Below are 24,036 nucleotides of genomic sequence, written 5' to 3' on the forward strand. Positions count from 1 at the left end.
TTATATTTTCCAAGAAACACAAGATTAATTTTGAGAGTGCTACATCGGTTTATAACAGATATAAAACCGATGTAGCACTCACAAACGTTCTCAATGAAAATAAATAAATATAGTCCTCCTTATTCAAATGTGCTATGGAACTATTTTCTTTAGTGGATGTGTAAAGTGCCTACTTCAATTCACCAACCTTTATTGACAACGGTGCCAACAGAGAAAAAAATGAACAAAAAGGTTAAACTAGAAAATTCCTGAAGAAATTTAACCGGGGCCTGCCAAAGTGTGCCCGTCAGTTTGGACCCAGCGTTCTTTCACATGCAGGTACAGGGTCAGCTGGAAACCAGCGGATTGGAATGGTGCCACTTTGTCACGGACAAGCTAACAACAGTAACTGTGTGGCGTGACGAGTCTTTCATTGATCAAATGATCCTGTAGGTGGATCTCCAGGGTGAGGATCAGCCATTGCACTGCGGCGATCTGACCTCTGTGAATTCTCCACATGGGAGAATCTCAACTGCACAATTTATGGTAGTTGGGGCCTGCGTTCGCGCTCTGCCCTGGTGTTAATATCTGGGTTAAAAGTGAGTACTCCTTTACTTTTTTTTAGCTCTGAGGATTGAAGGTGGTGTATTTGGCCTAGATGGTGACGCCCCCTTCACACCTCATGGTTATTCCTTTCTGATCAGATTCCTTTAAATAAGTCATAAAACTTCATATTAAAATACTTTATTAATAAATAAACATCTCATATCTGCACTGTTTGGATAGAGGGAGTTCTGCCGGTCAGGCTGGGATCTTGATCCGGATGGGCGGCGGCCTGATGGCGGCGTCCCTCACCTCGGCTGTGATGTCCACGCCCAGCGGAGCTCTGCAGCAGAACCAGCAGAACGGGTCAGAACCTGCAGCTCATGTCAGTCTGAGGGTTTGATCTGCTAACAGCAGGAACCGGGTCGGTACAGCAGGAACCGGGTCGGTACGGTAGAATGTACTGGTTATTTTATGATCCAAAAATCTACTGTCAACAGTTTTTTCTTTAAAATATGAATGAGAGGAAGTGAAGCCCTGACCAGAACGTGAACTGGTTCTGGTTCTGACTGACCTGGGCTCGTAGCTGACCTCCACCTCCGGCGCCAGGATCCCGGTTCCTTCCCTCAGACGCTCCATTCTGTTCCTGCGGAGAGGAAACCAAACACCTCAGGTGAACTGGACTCATTTCCAACCGCCACCAGAACTCACCAGAACTCACCAGGCGACCATCGCTCCGTTATGGGTGCAGAACCGGGCCGGAGGGCAGAGCAGCCGCAACCCGGTCGCCTTGGCGACGACCGCCAGAGCTTTACAGATGTACTGGTTGCTGGGAACACCTCCAGACTACACCTGGAAAAAACTCTGGGTCAAATCTAAAAGTTTGGATATGCTGGGTTGCTATGGAAACACTGCAGCTTTCTTATTTTAATTTGTAAATAACTGATACTGATTCTGAAGTTAGTTTTCTTGCCCAGCAGATAAAATATTTGGCTGCAGAGAATTTCAAGACGACTGCAGTCAAAAGTTTGTTCACACAACGAATCATTAAAATCCTCATCCCACTTCCTGTCGTCATCTTTGTCGCTTCTGCCAGCAGTAACATCCTGTTGTTGATCATGTGACTTGCGTGATGTGAAAAATGTTTCTATGGTAGTTTTGTGAATTTTGGTACAGGTGAAAAACATCTCATCTTAGAGCAAAAACTTTCTGTTGAAAAATGAGTTTTTCTGAAATTATCTTGTTTCATTTAAGCTAATTTATTTATTTTTTATTCCAATTTGCATAATTGTACAGTGAATGGAAACGCAGGTATTGATGGCTGCTGGGCCTGAGCCGGTGGTGGTTCTGGTTCTGCTGGAGGTTTCTTCCTGTTAAAGGAAAGTTTCTCTGTCTGCTGTCGCCCCCTGCTGGTCAGGAGGAGTGATCGCTGCATGTCAAAGACTGGAAGCCCAGCTGGTTTCCTCAGAAAATCTTGATGCTCTGGTTGGCGGCTAACTGAACTGAATGTGATGGAATAGAAACAATCGGATCCAGTGGACGGTTTCTCACCAGCGTCGGGTTTTGTGACGGCAGCAGTCGGTTGGCTCTGCAGAACAGGACGGCCCGGTGCGTCCTCTTCGCCAGGTGTTTTTAAGAAAAATGCGCTGAGTCGAACTGTATCATCGTTATCAGTTTATTCCCGGATCACCAAACATCCAGCCAGACTTCATGCCACAATCAGCCTCACCTGGACTACTTAAGCCTGTCGCTCCATGACGTCACCACAGGTGGCCATTTGTAGTCTTAACTATGCATAACATTAACACCACATCTCCCCTCTCTAGAATCAATGGGTAGACTACCATTGATTCAACAGACCTTAGAGGATTATTCTGCCTCTATAGCTGGAAGGTCTGTTTCTACCTAGAGCTAGAAGAAAAAGCTACAATAAATAGAAATATATATTTAAATTTTTAGCATAACATTTACATCAATCATTTTATTTTCCTTAGCTACAAATTCAGTCTATCTGGTTTCACAACCCGTCTCCCAAACCTGGTTCTAGGAGTAGGTGAAAGTTCAGGAAAGCTCTGCTGTGAAGATTCCTCAGAACTCGGTGTAACTTGTTCTGCACCAACATCACCTTCCGGTACTCTGGCTCTGTCGAAGGCTCCATGGTAACCAAATGACGACGATTTCGCCTAATCAATCCATGGGGTCCTTCCACAATGTATGACCGTGGAGTAGAATGACTGGTAACCACTGCTCCGCTTGTGCCTTGATCTTTAATCCACACGCCTTGTCCTGGAGTAAGTTTACTAAGAACTCTTGCTCTGTGGCGTGAATCATATCTCTCTGCATCCTTTATCCTTCTCTCCTTTTCTTTTTGAGCAATGAACTTACTGTCTGGAAGAACTGGCCTCAACAAAGATGGAAGTGTTGGCACAGTCGTGCGAAGCCTTCTTCCCATAAGGAGCTCCGCCGGACTGTACCCACTCCAAAGTGGGGTTGCTCTGTAGGCGAGTAAGGCTAGATATGGATCAGCTGCTTTCTTCAACAAGTTCTTTATGGTTTTAACTGCAAGTTCAGCTTCCCCGTTACTTTGTGGATATCTTGGGCTACTTGTAATATGGCTAAACCCATATAACTTAGCAAATGTAGCAAAAGCAGCACAGGAAAACTGAGGACCATTATCTGTGATCATTACTTCTGGAATGCCGTGATGTGCAAACACAGATTTCAGGTGAGGAATCACATCTGCTGATCTTGTGGGACTCAGTTGAGCAATTTCCACAAATCTTGATGCATAATCCACAACCAGAATATAATTTTTCCCTTGCAAAGTAAACAGATCGGCCCCAAGTTTTTGCCATGGTCTGTCCGGATACTGTGATGGCATCAATGGCTCTGTGGGATTCTCTTTCTCTCTGTTGCAGGTGTGGCATTTTAGAACCAGTTCTTTTAGCTGCTGACCCAGTCCAGGCCACCACACTGACTGCTGTGCACGTTCTCTGCATTTCACCACTCCCTGATGTCCCTCATGTAATTTCATGAGCACATCATTTCTCATAGTTGAAGGAATAACAAGTCTTTCTCCTCTTAACAAAAGACCATCATTCACCGTAAGAAATGCCTTTTCAGCCCAATACAGTCTGAGTGCTGGTTCACTGTTGTAGTGTGTAGGCCATCCTTCCTCACACAACTGCATCACACGGGCACATATACTATCCCTCGTCAGCTCCTGTCTCAGCTCCTCAAGGTAGCCAGTGCTTGCAGGCAGGTTTTGGATCACATTATCTACATAAATATTTGAATCTTCAACCAACTTTGCTTCAGTTGTTGATAAATTTTCTATCATAGGGGCACGTGACAGTGTATCAGCTGTCCACAGATGTTTCCCTGGCACATATGAGATGGAATAAGAATATCTCATGAGACGCATTCTAAAACGCTGAATACGTGGTGGAAGATCATCTAACATCTGGGAACCCAAAAGACTCAGAAGTGGTTTATGATCTGTCTCCATTTGGAAATGTTTGCCAACGAGATAATTACTGAATCTTTCACAAGCCCAAGTAAGACTTAAAGCTTCTTTTTCCACCTGTGCATATCTCTGCTCAGTCTGTGTGAGAGATCGTGACACGTATGCAACAGGTCTCCACTCCTAACCCCACTTTTGGAGCAGCACACTCCCCAGACCATAAGCTGACGCATCTGCTGAAACCTTACATTCTCGGTTAGTATCGTACATGGCTAACACTGGCGGGGATGAAAGCAAATCTTTCAGTTCTTGAAATGCTCTAGCTTGATCAACTCCCCATATCCAACAGTTTTTCTTTGACAAGAGATCCCTCAAAGGCTTGTCTCGCTCTGCCAACTTTGGAATAACCCTCCCCAGCTGGTTAACCATTCCAAGGAAACTTCTTAGTTCACTCACATTTCTTGGTTCTTTCATCTTTCTCACAGCTTCTGTTTTATTTGGATCAGGACTAACTCCATTAACAGAAATAATATGGCCCAAAAATGTTACACTCTGCTTTGAAAGATCACATTTATCAATGTTCAGTGTAATACCGGCTTCTTGAATCTTTCCAAGAACGGTATACAGACGAGCATCATGCTCCTCCTGTGTTCTCCCCCACACCAACACATCATCCATGTGGCAAACTACACCCTCTAATCCCTCCGTAACCTCTGTTACCATTCTGTTCTGGAAATGCTCAGGGGCAGAAGCTATACCGAAGGGTAGCCGTTTAAAATAATAACGACCAAAAGGTGTAATAAAAGTTGTATATTTTGCAGTATCTTCAGTTAAAGGGATCTGCCAGAACCCCATATTAGCATCTAATTTACTGAAAATGTTAGCTCCTGCTAACTTACCGAGTGTTTCATCTACAGAGGGAAGAATATACTTCTCTCTGCACACAGACTCATTCAGCTTGGTGAGATCAACACATATGCGTACAGCCCCTGTCTTTTTAGGAACAACCACCATTCCTGAGCACCAATCAGTTGGCTCCTCAACTCTGCTAATCACCCCCAAACTTTCCATACGGGACAGTTCTTGCTTGACTTTGTCCATCAAAGGAAGTGGAATCCTTCTGGGCGTCTTTAATGAAAATGGTTGAGCTCCTGGTTTCAGTTTGATGGAATAAGGCTGTTTCACTTCTCCCAAACCACTGCATAGCTTTGGATAGCTAGTTTTTAATGTTTCAGCAGTTATCTCATTTAATCTAGCTACAAGCTCCAGCTTCTGAATGGCTGGTCTACCCAAAAGTGCAGTTTGCAGGTGTCTCATAATATACACACTTTCTTGTATCTCTTTTTCTCCTTTTTTCATTAACATCTCAGCAACCCCCACAATATCCAGTGCATTTCTCCCTGGTCCTAGCAGCTGCCTGGTAGCTTTTTTCAGAAGGGGGGGACTCTTGTCTCTATAGATGTCTCTGTACATGGCGTATGGCAGGACCGTAACATCAGCACCAGTGTCAATCTTGAATGAGATGTTTCTTTTATTTATTTCAACATCCACCCTCCAAGGCTCATCTCCCTTGGTAATACTGCCTAAAAACAAAGAGTCATCTTTTTCGACAGCATGTACAGTCTTGAGCGTCCTACACACCCTCTTATAATGTCCCTTTTTCCCACATAAATGACAGTTTTCCCCATTTGCCGGACAATCACGTTTGGGATGGGATGGAGAGCAGCCACACTTATAACATTGAGAAATCTCCCTTTTATTATTTGTAGTAGTGCGCAACTTAGGGTGATATTTAGCCTTGGCATGCTTAACACTGCTTTTGTACACCCTGTCGACAGATTTTCCATTTTCTGTCTCCGATCTGATGCCACTACGCAGACAGGATTGCTGCCGTTTCACCTCTTCACTTTGTCTCGCCGAATTAATGGCCTTTTCCAGTGTCAAATCTGGGTCGAGCTGCATACGCTCAGATAATCTTTTATCCTGCAATCCCACCACCAGTCTGTCACGAATCAGTTCATCATGTAGCGCTCCATAACTACAATGTTCTGCTAGCGCATACAGTGAAGTAACAAAGGCATCTACGGTTTCATGCTCCTCTTGTTTGCGCATGTTAAACCTGGCTCGCTCATAAATGACATTTTTCTTAACAACGAAGAAAGCTTGAAATCCATCACGAACTCCTTGATACGTGTTTCTTTGGTCAGGTGGTAATGCTAATCCCCGCAGAACATCATCTGCCTCGTCTCCCATGCAATAAATGAGCGTGTTAACTTGATTCTCCTGAGAACTAGAATTCAAGTTACTTGCCAAACGAAACCGTTCGAATCGCCGTATCCACTTGGCCCACTCCTGCGGCTTTGTGAAGTCGAAAGATTCCGGTGGCTGAATGCTGAACGTTGCACATGGACCAGCAGAAGCGACTCCCTGTACGTTGTCATCAGCCATCTCTCCGGCAGAATTGCAGCCTCCGATGATTTACACTACAGCACTCCTGACACCATGTCGTGTTTTTAAGAAAAATGCGCTGAGTCGAACTGTATCATCGTTATCAGTTTATTCCCGGATCACCAAACATCCAGCCAGACTTCATTACCACAATCAGCCTCACCTGGACTACTTAAGCCTATCGCTCCATGACGTCACCACAGGTGGCCATTTGTAGGCTTAACTATGCATAACATTAACACCACAGGTGTGAGGCCACGGTGTGCTGCGTGGCGGCGGCGATGTCGTTCACACACGACAGCACCGTTCCTTCCTCTACGCCTGCAAAGGGATCGCTGTGGTCAGGAAGGCTAAAGCTGCACAGGAAGTCCACAAACCGTCCTACCTTCCTCGACTTCCTGCTTCTGGATCAGCAAGGTGACCTGGTTCCGCAGCCCGGCGAAGGAGAAGCAGCAGTCGGGCGTTTGTCCCATCGGCGTCCTGAATAGTGATGGGATTTTCGGCTCCTTTTCGAGATGCGGCTCTAATGGCTCTTCTTACTGTGGAGAGCCGGCTCTTTCGGCTCCCAATATATATTTTTGACATTATTAATTAATTAATAGCTTAAACCTAATTTTATAATATTTTGTTTCATTATTGACATTGTTAAGCACTTATGATGAGTAAAAATGCCGCATAACAATGCTATAGCAATACCGATGCGTGTGATGTCCGCATGTGGCTGTGCAGGTTGTTTGTCGAGCCTGCAGATAGGAAATGCTGACTTTGCACAGTCTGCACTCTGCCCTGGAGCTTGATGTAGCATTAAAATGAGTCCAAATCTTGCTCCGTTTTCTGTCACTCATTTATTTTCACCTATTCAGTTCCCACACTGACTCCCCTTCTTTCTGTGCTTCTTGACCGCTGACTGAGTGTCTGTACATAAACACCTGCCGACGAACAGCTTGGCCAATTGCCTGCCGTTTCCACAAAAAAAGTGGAGATAAACTTCTTTTTCAGTGTTTTCCCGCCACATTATTAATTGAAACTATGTGTGATTGGTCAGATGTGTGGAGCACACGCTTGACATGAGGGCAGTGGACCGAGGGAAAAAACCTCTCAGCTCTAGCACTGGCAGAAGAGCAAAACGAGCAAGGAGAGGGAGAAGGGGAGGAGAGACAGCGAGGCACCGCAGGACAAAAAAAAAAACGATGTGGGGAAAAACTATCGGCTCTGGCACTTGCAGAGCACAAGCACGACAGGGAGGCGGAAAGACAGCGATATACTGTAGAAAAAAACCGGCTCCCAAATAGGATCCTAAAACGGCTCCCATTGTGGAGCCGGTTCCAATCGTTCACTTCAAAGAGCCGGCTCTTAGAGCCGGATCGTTCGCGACCGACACATCACTAGTCCTGAAGCGGAACCTCTTCCTGTCTCTATCCTGAGCCAGCAGCTCGATGGCCTGGCCGCCGCTCAGCAGTTTCCTGAGGGACAGACGGCGCGCCACCTGTGGGGCCAAACAGCTGACGGTCGGTTCAGAACCACAGCAACAGAACCACGACACCTAATCTGCCCAGTGCGTGTTAATGAATGTACAGTGTTGTCGGATTTAGATAAATGCTCATTTCCAAAAACAAACACTAAATACAAACATTTTGATAATCTCAACATTTCTGATTGTGTCTAGCAAATGTTTTATCATTCTGAGCTCTGAAATGTTTCCCTGATGAAGTTTCAGCTTCAGTAATCGATAATAGTCCAAGTTCTTTGCAAATAAAAGCAAATCTGTTTTAAAAACACCCAAATCCTTTCTGTGCATTTTTAAAACATATTTTTGTCTGTTAGATTTTGCCGTAATAAAGAAGTTTTTGTGTGAATTTTCTAATATTTTATTATAGAGACACGGTAAAAATGTCTGCTAAGAGACTTTATGCTGCAAATCTGTTAACAGTCTTTGTCATTACTGGACATAATATTTCACATAATCAAAACTCATAGAAATAAAAATGTAGAACATGTGCAAGGAATCCATATGGGGGCCAACTTTTAATATTATTGAAATAAATCAGCTTTTTGATTTACTCATTAGAGATGTGCACATTTACAGTTATTTAAATCAAGTTCTGAATAACTTTTTTTAAAATAGCAAATCTGAATGTGTTTTATTTTGCCAGTAAGTTTGACGTCCTTCTGGTTGACACACAAGTTAGTACTGCACTTTGTTTTTACTTTTTATGTGTATTTTGTCTGTTACAGGTAACTTTTACACACAACAGAGGAGATTGTTTTAAGTTAATAATTCCTTAGCATTGGTTTTAAAAAGTATTAGTTTGACTGGCAGATTATTTCACTTATGGGAAAAATATCTTGTTAAAAGGATGACCTGTCAGTGGAACTACTTTTTAAAATTAATATTAAGGAATTATTTACTTTATAAAGCTCATATCTTGCTGAAAAGTTACTTGTAAGTTAGTTTTGTCTTACTTCATGTACTAAAAAAACTAGAACAAATCTACTTGGTCAGAGTTTGTGTTTTTGCAGTGCATTTATTACGTGTTAACAGATCAAGAAATAAAAAAGCAATTGGCTGAGTTTTATTTTGGAATATCAGAATGCCACACTTTTCAAATATTTATAATGAAAAATTGTTTTAAAAAAATCTTTCTGCTTAAACTTTACAATTATGTTCATTAAAATTTAAACAAAATACGCTGAAGTTTGTGTTTATAAGTGTAGCCGGGGCATCTTGTCCCGGAAGTATGGTGCTGTACATTCTTCCTCTTGCCCATATATGGAAGACGCTGTGACAGAGCGCAGCTGGTTCGTTAGCCAGACAGGTAATCACAGGTAATCAGCAGTTCCATTTAAAAGCAGGTAGATCTCCGAGGAGATCAGATCAGGCTGATGATTCCTGCAGAGGCTGGAGGGACGTACAGAGCGCCGCTGACTGGTTTCACTTTACAGAAGGTGAAGGCAGTTTCTCATCATTATCTGGCTACTTAAGGTGCTTGTCTAACTTGGTCTCTTGTGTGCAGGTTGGCCTGCTACTGTTTCAGTTTTTGTTTTAGTTTAGAATTATTATTTTTTTGGGGGGGGTAATTATTATTGATTAGTGATGGTGAGATCAAGCCTCATGAGGCATTCAACCACTTGAGCCAACTGGTTCGAGAAAGGGTTAATTTCTTGAAGCTTCATGTGCACACGAAACCACCTACTGGCCAGGTGTATAATCACAGCCAGCTGTATCTTAACACGTGTGATGAATTGAATTTTTGTCTATTATGGCTCTTGGGAATGACGTCACAAAAGGTGTAGGACGAAATCATTTGTCTACATAAATTATGTATACACATATGTGTATAATAAAATATTGTTTGAATGTATCCTCTGTGTGTAATTATTCCCAAAATAGTAGTGTCATGTGATATGGCATGTTGTGTAATAAAGTTTTTCTGTGACTAGAAAAATGGCCTGGGCTTAATCAGGCAGAGGACAGTGAAAGTGCTTGTGAACTAGGGAGGGGGTAGTGAATAGGCTAATGCTTGTGTAACTTGGATGATTTCATGCATTTTTATTAAGAAACAACAATTTCTCCACAGTTTTTGGTTTCAAACGATTTCTCTTTTTTGACACTACATGGATGAGGTGTTATTATTGTACCCCAACTCCTTGGAGCACAATAAACACCTCACCTTTACAGAACATAAGAAACAGTGAAAAATACAGTTCCTCATAAGCAAACCTAATGCATCTGCAAATGTTCAGTTCACCTTACCTTGTTAGGGCTTATCAAATCGAAATGTTCCCACATAGGAGAAATCCTCCTCTTTCTCGCCGGCTCCATCCTACTCCTATCTTGTCCTCGCGCTCCTAAATCTCCTATCTATCTATCTATCTCTCTATCTATCTCTCTCTCTCCTAAACTCTTCAAACACCAAACTAACTGTCTCAAACTAAATAACCATTATCCAAACTCTGCTATCCAAACTATCAAAACTCTATCCACTCTCTCAACTGACCGCAACTCGCCTACAACAACCCACATTATGAATGGAGCCTGTGGGGTTTCTAAAGCTGTCAAAACCCGCGCCAACATCTGAGCCACTTCCCGAAGCAGTCACGTGGTACAGCCAGGCAGCGAGGCTTCGGACGTCATCGTTTTCGGCTCCTCCCCTAAATGAAGCAAGCCTCGATACGCGCTTTACGGAAACGCCCCCTCCATTACTCGACACACGCCTCGAATCCTCGGCACATCACGTAACATCACTATTATTGATCAAAAGTATTTTCTTTTTGCTGGTTTTGTTGAAGGAAGGGGAGTTTTTATTGTCCAGCCTTCTGGCTTGTTTAACACAATAAAAGGATCTCTGCTGTCTCTGGGTCCCAGGCTGTTTTATTCAGATTGAGGAGGCTAGTGGAAGGGGAGATTTTCTTTCCTTTGCTGTTTCACCAGGGCTTTTTGTATGAGTGTGTTTTTGTTGGGGATCACTTGGTGCATTTAGTTGCATTTGTGTTTTCTTTATTATTGTTCTCCCCAAAAAAGTCTAACTTTATTTAATTGGGCTTTAACGATGTCTCAGCTACAAGGTTTCCAGGGCCAGCATAGACTCTTATTTTAATATGCTCATTTGTGTATAATAAAATAAACTGACTATCTTTGAACTTGTGAATTCAATAAACTGTATTTAATTTGCAACAGTACCTCTGATCATTTTTACAAACTTATGTGTGTGATCTGGTAAAAAAAAAAAAAGGATTTAAGGTTCTCCACATAAAACAGAAACTGTACCCAAGGCAACAAAACGCCTGCTTCGGATGTTATCATCCCATAGAATGGCGATTATCAGTGGTTATCAGCCCCATTGAATGGCCTCAGTTGGTCCCTGCTCTGCCTGCTAGCAGGCTGTTATCAACCGTTCTATCGGTGATAACAGCCGCTTGTCGCTAATAGAACCTTTTTTTAAAAACCTTTATTTATAATTTATTTGCGAATTTGAACAGGATATTAAGAATTTACTAAAAATACAAAAGCCAAACGTATCCGTCATAAGATTTTAATTAGGTATTGTAATAATCGTTACAGTATTTAAAAACAACTCACTAAAATCTAAAACCGGAGGGTTTTTTTCTGTTTTGTTTATTTTTGTTCGCTTTTTTAAAGACCTATATTTCCAATATGCCTTTTATTTCTTTGGATTTTTTCCAATAATTCACTCAAAATAAATGCCAACATTTAACATACTTGGTTAATTTTATTGGATCTTTACAAGACGTGTTCTCTCAATACATGCCGTGTTTTTATCTTCCGGTCGTGCAATTTTATTTAGCATATATATACAATGAAATTAAAAGGTATATTCTAGAGTTATGTAGTGTTGAGTTGTCCAACCTCATAGCCTTCCACTAGGTGGCTGTATGTACATCTGAAGTTGCTTGCAATCCATTAATAATGAGAAGAAGAAGTTAGGGTTGGCCCTAATCTTATTTTTAATTTAAAAAATTAAAAATAAAAATACGGATGGATTTGCTCATATGATTATATGAAAATCTGTGTTTGTACCATATGAAAATGTTTAATATTTGTATTAGTAGTAATAATAATAAATTACGGATTGCACCCGACAAAACATTAGAGAAGAAGAAGCTTACGTCATTCGACGCGACACTTTCCACGGTCGGAGCTGGTGAGTAGCCCCTGAATCTGTCAAATAAAAATGTAGTAAAAAACCTCAAAAGACCGAAAGTCTACATTTATAAATCTGCTGATGGTAGTTCTATGAGTTAATGTTAGCGAGTATGTGGCACAGCATGTGTTTGTACAGATTTAGACACGTTTTTAACCCTATTTGGTAGAAAAAAATGCTACTTTAGCTGCTAAAGTAGCCTCTTAAAAGCCAGTCACATTCAAATGTAGCTGTCCTTCATACCTTTAATAACATTGTGCTAAAATCTTGTTTCATATATCTTAAAAAACCGTATACTTTTCAGTATACTAGTTTATATCAGTATATTGATTTAATGTTAGGATTCTATCATACAGTTCATTACATTTCATCGTTTCCCACAGTGTATTATAAGCCCTGAGGCCATCATTCTTTATTTGTTGCCCCACCAGGCTAAGCATTGTTTATTTATTTAAATCTTTGTAAAATGTTTGCATTTTCTATGACTTTATAGTTATTGTTCAAGTATTAATCTTTCAATAACACATAATTCTCAAAATGTAATTTCAAATTTCCCGTCAACTTTTAACATTTTTTATCTCAAAAACATGACCACCTACAGGATGACTGACTGTCATAAAACTCAACCACCGGGCTTACCATGTTTTCTGGGGGATACCCTGCAAGCACAATGCATGCTAATATTTATTTATCACATACCAGAAAAAACATCTACCTTCTGTTTATTCATATTCATGGTTGTATTTTCTGTCTTTGTTTTAGGTTCAATGTCAAGAAGAGGTATGTGTAGCATCTCTTAAACATTGAGCTATACAGCGAGATCTAAGAAAATATGTGTTTGTCCTGAATATAATATTTTTATATGCTCTGCTTTTTTTCATTTCATGATAAGAGAGAACACATATCTCGGAGGAAGCGAAGGTCTTCCTCCAGAAAGCCTATAAAGAAGGGATGACCAGGGTGGGATCTCCACTGGTTGGAGCAGCATCCCAGGCCACTGGCTTGCCACCGTTTGTCAGTGATGTATGTTTACCAAAGTTCTTTCTAGCCGTTCAATTTCAGAATTCAGAAAGCAAGATGCAATTTTATATAAAAATAAATTCAAGCTTCCTGTTTTGTAACAAGACTTTTGTGTTTTTTAGAACTTTTTTGGAAACTATAGAATAAAAAAAACATCTTCTTCTCAACCTAAAAACAAGAAGTTATACACCAAGGACCTGTCTGGTTACAACCTGTTCTGCAGGGATCAGTTAAAGAAGAACAAGGGTGAGAGGGGATTTACTGTAGCTGTTATGTTGACAAGCATTGTTGTGTGTATAGCTAGCCTGATCATTGCAATTCTCACTTACAGCACAGCCTTTGCTTTCTCCCCTTGACTCGGATTATCTCCCGCAGACGTTTCATTGTGCCAATCAGTAAACAGAAGGAGAAGTTGTTAAGACTGCCAATTTTCTGTGCTGTTTTAGAATTGCAGTCCGCCTGTAGTTGTAGCAAAGTAAAGGAAGCCATTCAGTCTTTTTTGGCCTTCCAAATATGGAATTAACATGGACAGCTGCCTCGATGAGCTCAGGTCTTCTGTCTTTGTAGTGACAGATTTTATGTATTTATTTATTTTATTTTATTTTTGCAGCGAATGCAATTTCAAGTAGAATTTTTGGCATTGAACTGGCACATGACATACGTCACAGACAAACATTAGCGATTGGGTAAAATTTAACACCTCTATAGAGGTGTTAAGTGAGTGTTAAATGAGCAATAGTGTCTCAATAGCCATAGCCCAGACCCTCTGGATGCTTCAATGTGTACTACAATAGGTCATTTTTTTACCAGGCTATTCATAAACTTAATTTTTGGAAAAAGTATCTTGCCTTAGTTATTTTGTAGTTGTGTAATACTTGCATTGTTCTGTTCGATTTACTTTCTAGAACAGTGGTTTCCAAAGTTGATTCTCAAGGGCTGGAACCTTCATGCCCTTGAGCCATGATTGAATCTAGGTTAACACACCTGGATTCAATCATGGCTCATTAGAAGGCAAAGGAAGGAAATTGACATGTTGAGGAGGTTACAACCACCAGACAGAGACGTAAAACAAGCGGTCCTCAAGGACCCAGTTTGGGCACCCTGTAATTGGCTCTGCTCTGCTCACAGGAGCCCTTGACTGTTATTTTTTATAAGCCATCCTTACGAAACAAATCTGACTTGTATTGTCTAGTTTATCTCGTCAAATTACATTTGTGAGATCTTGAGTACTTGATGAAACCTTTCCTATTTGCCATGTAATGTTAGAGAGTTTCCTTAACTTTATCAAAATCTACACCCATTGAGTCGGGGTGAGCCATACGAGATCTGTACAATGTCAATGGATTGCTTGCTGTTTTTCTTTGTTTTGTTTTTCCTGCTAGGAAGCTTGAAAGATATTACGCAGAAATTGTCCACTTTGGCAGAAGAGCAGAAGAGGCAATATGCGGAGGAGGCAGCAGCTCTAAAAGTTCAGCGCACTTCAGATGACATGAGCCCAGATATGTGATGCCTGAAATTGAAGAAGCACCTAAAGCAGATGAAAATAGAGGTTTTCCATATATGCTAAGACCTTAAGAATGTTTTCAAGCCATTTAACTGTACATTGGAAATAGTGTTAGGAGTTAACCCTGTAATCATTGGGTTTCCAGTTTGAATGCCTACTACGTCTGTCTTAGTCGACATGCTTTGGCTGCTAGTGGTGCCAGTGCATGACAGCCTCACTTCTGTCAGACTGCCTGAAACCAGCTGTGGCTATAACCCTATTGGGTGGTGAGCTAATGCCCACCACCATCAGTGTGTAAATTATTTAATGTAGTGTAAAGTCCTTTCAGTTCCTCTAGACTGAGTGAAGCACTATACATTGCTCCACATGCCATTTATTATTTATCTGTGATAAGATGCTTGCGCATGACATATTTAGTCTGTGCTTGCAGTTTACCCCACTTAACTCTTTCACATCATAAAAAAGTGTTTAATCATATAAGGTAATGGTAATAAAAAGAAAATACATTTTTATATAAAGATTTAATTTGATAACCAAAAAAAAAAAGGTGACAATAATTTTCACTGTTAAAAATGGAATTAGTATTGCTAAGTTTTTGTATTATTTTGCTTATAAATTTATAAGGGTCACATAATTTTTAGGCAAAGCATAGTGTTCTAATTGAAAATAAAAATTCAAAGACTAAGAGTTAAAAGTCATTTTAAATAATGCGGCGAACATTTCCTTTAAAATTAGTAAGTGTTTGAGCATAAATGTTGATAGATTATGTTTAAATGGAAGTCATCCGGTAAAAACATACTTTGTAATCATGCAATGGGGTGGTCTGTTGTTGAGAGGTCATTTTCATAATTTTATGTTCTTATATTTAGTCATTCCTTTTGCACTGCTAGACTTTCATTTGAAGTATTTAAAGAGCAGAATCCAAAAGTAGCATATGTTTTGGGAAAAGCATTTGGTAAAGGATCCGAGGATCAGAGTCAAAGTCTGGAAGGCCGCATGAGTTCTGTAGTCTGTCTTTATACACTCGCTCAAACTGCTGCGCCCCATGAATTGTGCTATTCACTTAAGTTTATTGTTTAGCACTACTGTCATAATCACCTTAACATTTTGTCATACTCATCTAGTATAACGTAGTCAAACTTCTAAATAACTATACTTGCGTACTATAATGGCGTGTCTGTAATAGCTTCTTACAGACACACTTTTTGTCCTTTTAGAAATAAACGGACAAAAAAAGTCTCTTCATTTATAGTTGTCATGGAACGGGTGGTGAGGCAGACGCAGCGGACCCAGGTAAGATGAATAATGAATTTTATTGGCAGAAACTCAGTCCAAACAACGGGCAGCACGGCCGAGCAGAAGCCAGGGCTCGACGCCGGTAGCAACCGTTAAACCAACGGACAACACGAAGGACTCAGAACGCATTGACTAGCGACATTGACAAAACATTGACAACGACAAGGACCCGACGAGGAACAAGGAACACAGGTGGAGTTAAATACATGGGCGGGTAATCACAGAAACGAGACACACCTGGGAACAATCAAGGGGAGGACAGGACAACGAAGAGACTCAAGGACAGAAAAGTCTAAATGAACACAGAAAAACACAGATCCTGACAATAGTTGCTCCATTGTTTTGTACAAGACAATGTTTATTGTTTTTAACGTTTCATCTCCTTGGCTAGTATGGTCACACGAGTTGAAGGATAACAGACAAACGTTTACGAATACTTTCTATGGCAGGTAAAGTGGAAAACAAACAAAAACCATCTCTGTCTCAAATGTTTGCTGAAAGAGGGTAAGAATGATGGGAAGTAATACTTTAGCAGAAAGATCATCCATCCTCGTTTTTTTTTGTTTTTTCTTTCGAACTTCTGAGCTGATGAAGGCGTTATTGTGTTCCTTTGACAACAAAGAACATGTATTATAATTAATGTATTGACAGTGCAATAATTATTTTTACACAAACAAAATGAATGCAGCATTCACACTACTAATTTCAATTTTCTCTTCAGATGAAAAGACTGTTGAAGAATCAGTTGTAACATCTGACACTGCAAATGGTATGTCTTCAGATTGAACTTTATACACAGTGTTTTTTTTCTCATAGTAAAGGTGGTTTGTATTCCTTAATACATTCTAGTGGTGTTAAGTAGAAGATTATACCTATGACTTTCAAATACACTTATTGGAAGGACTTCATTCAGTATCCCTTTCCATGCCATTTGAAATTGTATATATGGTTTTTATATCAGATTTGTATTAGAAATAAATCTCTTTCCCTGTGACAATTCTATTCAGTGTATCCCAACAGATACCTGCTTAGTTATTTGCAATTATGGTCTGTGATGGAATAGTTACTGTAAAAACTTTGCAGAAGCAGATGCCAACTTACGAGAAATTAAACAAATATACCCTGGAGTATGGGAAATTGTCCTTTCGTTCATTAAAATTAATAAAGTACAATGTTGTGTTGATTAATATTAGCCTTAAGAAAACCTTTAATCGTTCACACTTCACAATGTGTAGTTGAGAAATACTGTTTAAGCCATGTCCTGGATACTTGTACTTCAAGTTTTGATATTGCATTTTATTGTACTCATATTGAAGATATGTTGGAAAAACAATTTCAATAATTATATTTTATTCTTTGTATCAGACCCCGGGGTGAAAAATTAGGACACCAACTGTGGAAGACATTTTGAATGCAATGTGTGCAAATGGTAAGTTCGTTGCATGTCTATCCTGAATGTCCTCCATTACAATGTTGTTATGTACGTTATGTGGGTATATTACAAAGCGCACTACACCCTCGGTAACACAATATGTCTGGTCTTCCTTAGGAAAATATGTATTCCGGATGATTTATAGGTTTTCAGATACAAAAAGTGTGGGGAGTCCAGCTTTGTCTTTAGGTCACTCTGACGTACAACCAGATATGTTTAAGAAATTATAAATATTCCATACTTAGATAAATCACATACGCTTTGGGGTACGTGTATTGGGTGATCTCATTAGTGAGGATGTAACACCTTTCAAAATGTTCTATATGGCTATTATGTATAGTTGGATTATAGCTGTACTGTCATGTCAATGTCTGCAAGATTCATCTCAGCATTGATATTGTGCTTGTACAAAAATTTATGTGTAATATAGTGCATGTGATGCGTTTCTCATGCTAAGACTGTTGAACAAATGTGGTTGTGACAATTAGCAAGTTGGCAAGTCTCACAACAGCTGATGTTCCCTCTGAACAATAGTCACATTCACAAATGCGGAATACAGAAATATTTTATTGTGAGCTGTTAAAAGTAATAGTTGCAGCTGGTGTCACAGCTGACATATTTCCGAATACTTTGCAGCACTATGTTTGGTTATGTTTTATTGCTTATTCAAACCACTTGAGGTGGAGACCATCAGTCACACAACAAAACACAGAAAACTCTCATTCCCTATGTACATCAACCACATTTCCAGCTTTAATTACACATGCAAACATTAAAGAAATTATTAAATTAGATGTACCTCAAAATACAGTAGTACAGAACTAAAGCATAGATGCTTATCTTGCATCACTTGTTTAACTGTAAGGAAGTAGAAGACATCTCAAATTACGGAACTAATGAATGAGCAGGCAATAATTTGTTTTCAACATAAAAAAAATTGCAGAAATAATTACATACAAATCACACTAACCAATAGCTTAAAGTAGGGGTTCCCAAAATTGTTCCTCAATGGCCAGCACCTTGCATTTCTTAGTTCTGTTCCTGGTTTAATGCAAGGCCTATGAATAGGTTGACATGATGAAACGTCTGTAACTTCCACCGGTGAGAGAACTAAAACATGCAGGATGCCCATCCTCAGGGCCCTAATTTTGACGACAATGAATAAAAATAAAAAGTATTAATAACAAAACTGTTTCAATATGTTTAAATATGCTGTTTACACAGAACTGATAGTAACGCTTGAGTTCAACATATTCCCGTATAAAGTATAATATGTTAAACATTACTTGAAGGTATGACCTACCTTGAGATCACATTGCAACTAAACTGTTAATTCTTCTTTAGATGAGCGAAGCGTAACAGAGCCTATGGGTTTGACGGAAGTGCTGCCAAGAGAACCGACTACAGATGGTATGCATTTAAATAAATTAAGGCATTATGCTTCTATTATGTTTTTTAAACTACATTTGTCAATAAATGACTTATTTTTCTTTATTTAGATACTACGGATGTTTGCAACATCTGCCACTGTCTGTTCAGGTGATGAGAAAAAAAAATGCCAAGAAGAAGTGGCGTGAGTGGCGACGTTGCAACACATGTGAGCAGTGGTCACACCTGGCAGGTGGATTCAAGAAAAACTTGTGTCGTCATTGTCAGACTCCCAGAAGTTGAGCCTTGTTATGTCTTTCAGAGCGAAGGTGAAACATTAACATGTTTAACGTTGAAAAATTGTCTTATAGTACTACTTGGTTCTTTGCTGGAATAATGACATGGTGTCTCACTGTCCAAAATGTTCAAATCTGTATGTTCGAAGAAACTGTCTAACATATGATAGAAGTAGTTTTTGGCTTTTTATAGCCATGGATCTCCATTGTGCAACATCTTCAGGTCTGTGAAATCATTCACTTCTGTTTTCAGCAAAAATGTAAAACAAGCTTTTATTGGAGATGTATTTTTTTGTTGTGCTATCTGTCATTAAACATGTTTTTTTCAAAATGTATTATGTATCACTGGGACTGCAAAAAAGACACTTCTAATTTGGTCACAGTTGTGACATCTGTTTATCCGAAAGCTGTCAATGTTAGCATTTCCTGTAGTTTGTCTTAAACAATTGATAAATGTACAATGCATCAATAAAAGCTTTTGTATTGAAAAGATATTCTGTCAAATGTGAGTGCTTTAAATAGTAACAAACATTTGGGTATCAAACGAACACATCAGTGAGCATGTTAGCTGAACTCATTACTATTGCACTTGAAAAATTTCCACATGGTAGCACAGATAATACCCTTTAGCAAAAGAATGAGTAAGATCTTTCCTTTTACATAAACAAATTGACCAGGTTAGAAGACGACACGTTCAGGTAAAGGCACTTTCTCCCTTCGCGAAATCGTTAGGACAGGCATGTTGATAGGATACAGCTGGAGAAGATCCCAGTGTGGGATGCAGTAGTTCCACAACGTCACATGTTACTATTGGTTATCAATGGGTGACACGCCACGTGACCAGTTACACACTTTTTGCCGCTTAATGAAAACTATTAATACGATTTGACATTAGGATTTCATTCTGTCTGATAATTTCAATTTATGACTGGAAAATGTAATTTACTTACTTTAACAGAATTTGCTACCCACTCAGACTGGTGAGTTCAATCATGACATCGCCCCGTGTGTCAATGATGGGGCGCATTCCATTTCAAACATTGAACGTGTGCCGCAACAATAAGACCCTGTGAGTTGTACGTGCGAGGCTGTTATAAAGTAATGTATATGGTCATTGAGAGTGTAACTGTAGTGTGTAGTGTATTAAACTATGATCAGGGCTTCACTTTTTTCTCATATTTAGTTTAGCTGCACTATTACAGGTAGTATGTGTTAACAAGGAGAAGCTGTATGGGAGAGTGATGCAAAAGAAGCCTTTTCAGCAATTACGCCTCAAACAGAGCCGCTTGAGGTCTGCAAAAGCACATTTGGACGAGCCAGCTTCATTTTGGAATAAGGTCCTGTGGACTGAAGAAACAAAGATTGAGTTGTTTGGTCATAAAAAAGGCATTATGCATGGCGGGGGGGAAAAAAAAACAGCATTCCAAGAAAAACACTTGCTACCCACTGTAAAATTTGGTGGAGGTTCCATCATGCTTTGGGGCTGTGTGGCCAATGCTGGTACTGGGAATCTTGTTAAAGTTGAGGGTCACATGGATTCCACTCAATATCAACAGATTCTTGAGAATAATGTTCAAGAAGCTGATATGAAGTTGAAGTTATGCCGGGGATGGAGATTTCAGCAAGACAATGATCCAAAACACCGCTCCAAATCTACTCGGGCATTCAGGCAGAGGAGCAATTGTAATGTTCTGGATGGCCATCCCAGTCCAGACCTGAATATCATTGAACATCTGGGATGATTTGAAGCGGGCTGTCCATGCTCGGCAACCATCACACTTAACTCAACTGGAATTGTTTTGTAAAGAGGAATGGTCAAAAATACCTTCATACAGGATCAAAGAACTCATTAAAAGCTACAGGAAGCAACTACAGGCTGTTATTTTTGCAAAAGGCAGATCTAATAAATATTAATGTCATTTTTCTGTTGAGACAATGATTTACTTGCCTGAAATGTAACAACTGTTACGGGACTATAAGGTGAAACCTTCCTGGTTCTGTTACTTTATAAACCGGACTGTTTCGGACCTGATTGACTGACTTCTCGATCTGCTGCAGGAGTCTGAAGCCGCCCCGTCAAACAAAAAACTGTTTACATCTACATGAATCTCACAAAATAGCATCGGTATGTTAAAAACTACAAGTATTATTCAATACCGAAAGCAAAGCAGTTTTTACAGGGAACTACAACATGGAAACCGTACTAACAACAGATATCTCCAAAAAAAATTAACTTTCCAGAAACGATTCATTTAAAAGTTTTTGATATTATCTGCTTAGTCTACATATGCTAATTTCAGTCTGTTAGTAATATTAACGTTACAAATTAATCAGCATTAAGATCAAATTGCCGACCAGCAACTAGCATAGCTACATTATGGCCGCTCCACGTTGCGGAGAGACGCCGCCGTATAAACCTCTTTTTTCTCATTCACTTTAGCATTTTACTGAACTAAACACAGTAGAAACACCACAGAAGACGTTCACATAAAACGGTGATATGAAAAATTGGTATAACCAAGACATAAACTGAGTATTTTCTATGAAAACTGAGTCTTACCCATGATTGCAGAAGCGAGTCAGGGATTGGAAAGGAAGAACCCAGCATGCACCGCGGCAATGTGTAGTCGGAGGACCCCATCTATAGACTATAGAGTGCCTGAGTAAAATTAAGTCGTTTCAGAAAATTTTAAATGATTTTTTATTTACCCCTTAAAAGATGTCATGATATTTTTTTAAAGCTCTTGTTGAGATAAATAAGTATAGTTCATAAGCCAGAGGACATTTGTTTTAAAAAGATTTTGTAGTTGTCGTAATTAGCCTAGAATGTCATTCTCTAGAGGGGGACCTAAAAATAAAAAAATATTATTTTATTAAATTAATTAATCAAATTTTTTTGATTATTAGCAACCTATTTTTGTATTTGTCCAGTAGGCGGCGTTATGTGTTTGGCAGGCGTAATGAAGTATCAGCGCATTTAATTAATCATAACTCGCTAAATAATAAATAGACTTTCACGCTTTTTTTTTCTTTTACTGGAAACCTTATTCAAACAGCTATCATGGCTACATTTACAAGGAAATGTCTTTTTTTTGGACTCTAGTGTCCCTTGTATGAAAGTAGGCTGACAGGAAAGGGGCAAGGAGAGTCATATAATTAATGATCTATTTAGTTATTGCATGGACTCTACTTAAATCGATTAACTTATAAAGCTTTTTTTTATCCAAACGTTCCTGCCACTTGTTTAAGATGAGTACAAACAACAAGCTGATGATAATTAAGTGATGTTTAACTTTTTTATGTCTAAGGTTTTATATTTCAGTGAGAAAGGCCAGAGTCTAGGTTTAGTAGATGGCTGAAGGCGTCTGATCCGCTTCAAACTCAGAACCTGTTTGCTTAACGGCAAAACTTTGGTAAGGTTAAATTTAGTGGGCTAAAGGAAGTCAGACGGTTCCTTCTCCAATGTGAGAAATCCCTTGAGGTCGTCAAGGGATCTGTTTGATCTGTTTGATCAGATCTTGTTAGTCATTTCCATAGTATGATTACTAATTAACAGTTGATTTTTTGTGTTTAGATACAATGTAATCATTCAATTCACAATTGAAGTTTTATTATCGGGATTCTGCAAATTAAATGTTTTCCACCTGAGTGAAGTTGGCCCCCCACCTTCTTCAAATCAGACAAAATTGGTGTCAAATGTTTGTGCTGCAAAATTTTCGTTTGTGCTGCAATCATTCTAAAGATATTAAGAAAAAATAGAGGTCATCAAAGGTCATTGATCATCAGTTCATGCTGGATCTGTGAATTTCATTTGAACTTGTTCAGTGCTAACCTATGAACATGAATAATGTAATTTTAACGTTGATGAAATTCACTTGGAACCAGGTCTTATTTAGAACGAACTGGTACAACATCTCCCAAAACACTCGGTGACTTATATTTTAGTTTCTGATCACCAGAGGGCGCTATTAGACAAACTGTACTGTTGAAATACGAAAAGTAGGACTAGAGCAAAACATGTGCTAACTATCTAGTCTGCTGTTTCCATCTCAATTTCATGATCGACAGTCATCAGCACTTATTTTCACGACTTCAAATCAGTGCACAAACTAGCATAAACTGTTTATAAAAGAACTGATGATCATCGACCTTTGATGACCTCTACAAACATTTCTCTTAATATCTTTAGAATGATAGCAGCACAAACAAAAACTTTTACTGCACAAACCAGCAAAAACGTAGCCGAGTTGATTGACACCTATTTTGTCTGATTTTATGGAAGTGGGGGACTGGCTGACCTTTTGACCTTTAAACTTTAATATCTTCAAAGCCAAAGCTGCACACATGAAAATTTTTGCTGCACAAACCAGCACAAATGTAGCACAAACGTTTGACAAAAAAAAAAAGCAGAGCAAAATATTAAAAAAAAAACAGTGAATCTAATGGATCCAAACAACGCCAAGCTGAAAACATCCCTCAGATGATTTCCCATAATCCTCTTTAGGAATTAGTTAGGAAAACTCACACAGCAGTAATCCAGGTTTAACTGAGTGTTAAACTGGATTAAACAGAATATGTGTGAGATTTACCTGATCATTCATATCAATCTGGAGGTTAAATTCAGTAAAGTGGAAGTACAAACCTGCTGCTTGACCTTCTTGAGGATTTTCATCTTCTATCCGTTCACAGCATCTGTCAACAGAAATAAATAAATCTGATTATTAAACATTAAGAAACCATATGAGAGGGAGAAATAAAGCAAACCTGGGTTAAATTAATTTTAAAACAACAAAAGTTTAGAAATGTGAAATAAACCTGAGTACAAAATACTATAAAATATTAATTTTGCATAGTTGGTCCCCTTTAAATCCACTTTTAAATCTTTATTGTTGAAAACTGAGCTCCTGATTGGTTTGTAATCTGCTCCATTGCTCAGCCCAGTGGTGCCCAAAGATTTTCTGGGCCTCCTATGGATTACAATAAAATCCCCCCAAAAAAGAAAAACAAAATCAACTGGTCCCACA

At 39.3% G+C, this 24,036-nt stretch overlaps 2 protein-coding genes, 2 long non-coding RNA genes and 1 pseudogene across 4 annotated transcripts; 3 read left to right on the forward strand and 2 right to left on the reverse strand.

The window, feature by feature from the left end:
- The first annotated feature begins 384 nt into the window (after nucleotides 1–384).
- On the forward strand, nucleotides 385–557 carry LOC114136316 (uncharacterized; annotated as a pseudogene).
- A 150-nt stretch (nucleotides 558–707) lies between these two features.
- On the reverse strand, nucleotides 708–2,680 carry LOC114135429 (probable tRNA N6-adenosine threonylcarbamoyltransferase, mitochondrial). The gene is made up of 4 exons (XM_028002721.1): nucleotides 2,648–2,680; nucleotides 1,244–1,368; nucleotides 1,097–1,168; nucleotides 708–865 (listed from the first exon to the last, which is right to left on the reverse strand). Exons 1-4 carry the CDS (start codon nucleotides 2,678–2,680, stop codon nucleotides 781–783), a joined length of 315 nt encoding a protein of 104 aa, XP_027858522.1. The 3' UTR covers nucleotides 708–780.
- Nucleotides 2,681–6,668: 3,988 nt separating this feature from the next.
- LOC114135430 (probable tRNA N6-adenosine threonylcarbamoyltransferase, mitochondrial) lies at nucleotides 6,669–23,740 on the reverse strand. Its single transcript, XM_028002722.1, has 4 exons — nucleotides 23,655–23,740; nucleotides 7,825–7,919; nucleotides 6,819–6,913; nucleotides 6,669–6,754 (listed from the first exon to the last, which is right to left on the reverse strand). The coding sequence occupies exons 1-4, from the start codon at nucleotides 23,682–23,684 to the stop codon at nucleotides 6,669–6,671; spliced, it is 306 nt and encodes a 101-aa protein (XP_027858523.1). The 5' UTR covers nucleotides 23,685–23,740.
- Nucleotides 12,047–13,119, forward strand: LOC114136269 (uncharacterized). The gene is made up of 3 exons (XR_003593766.1): nucleotides 12,047–12,096; nucleotides 12,859–12,876; nucleotides 12,989–13,119. It is a non-coding gene; the product is annotated as an uncharacterized LOC114136269 (long non-coding RNA).
- On the forward strand, nucleotides 18,703–20,417 carry LOC114136271 (uncharacterized). The gene is made up of 2 exons (XR_003593768.1): nucleotides 18,703–18,758; nucleotides 18,848–20,417. It is a non-coding gene; the product is annotated as an uncharacterized LOC114136271 (long non-coding RNA).
- Nucleotides 23,741–24,036: the final 296 nt, after the last annotated feature.

The sequence above is a fragment of the Xiphophorus couchianus genome, chromosome 20 (genome assembly GCF_001444195.1).
Source record: "Xiphophorus couchianus chromosome 20, X_couchianus-1.0, whole genome shotgun sequence".
Lineage (NCBI taxonomy): Eukaryota > Metazoa > Chordata > Actinopteri > Cyprinodontiformes > Poeciliidae > Xiphophorus > Xiphophorus couchianus.

Excerpts from the sequence above, each read along its gene's own strand:
- LOC114135429 (XM_028002721.1), bottom strand. The coding sequence starts at position 2,680 with ATGGAGCCTTCGACAGAGCCAGAGTACCGGAAG. Across the intron at positions 1,369-2,647 it reads CAGAGCCAGAGTACCGGAAG|TCTGGAGGTGTTCCCAGCAA; the intron begins GTGATGTTGGTG and ends TTCCAGGTGTAG. Across the intron at positions 1,169-1,243 it reads AACGGAGCGATGGTCGCCTG|GAACAGAATGGAGCGTCTGA; the intron begins GTGAGTTCTGGT and ends TCCTCTCCGCAG.
- LOC114135430 (XM_028002722.1), bottom strand. The coding sequence starts at position 23,684 with ATGAAAATCCTCAAGAAGGTCAAGCAGCAG. Across the intron at positions 7,920-23,654 it reads TCAAGAAGGTCAAGCAGCAG|GTGGCGCGCCGTCTGTCCCT; the intron begins GTTTGTACTTCC and ends TTGGCCCCACAG. Across the intron at positions 6,914-7,824 it reads AGGAAGAGGTTCCGCTTCAG|GACGCCGATGGGACAAACGC; the intron begins GACTAGTGATGT and ends ATCACTATTCAG.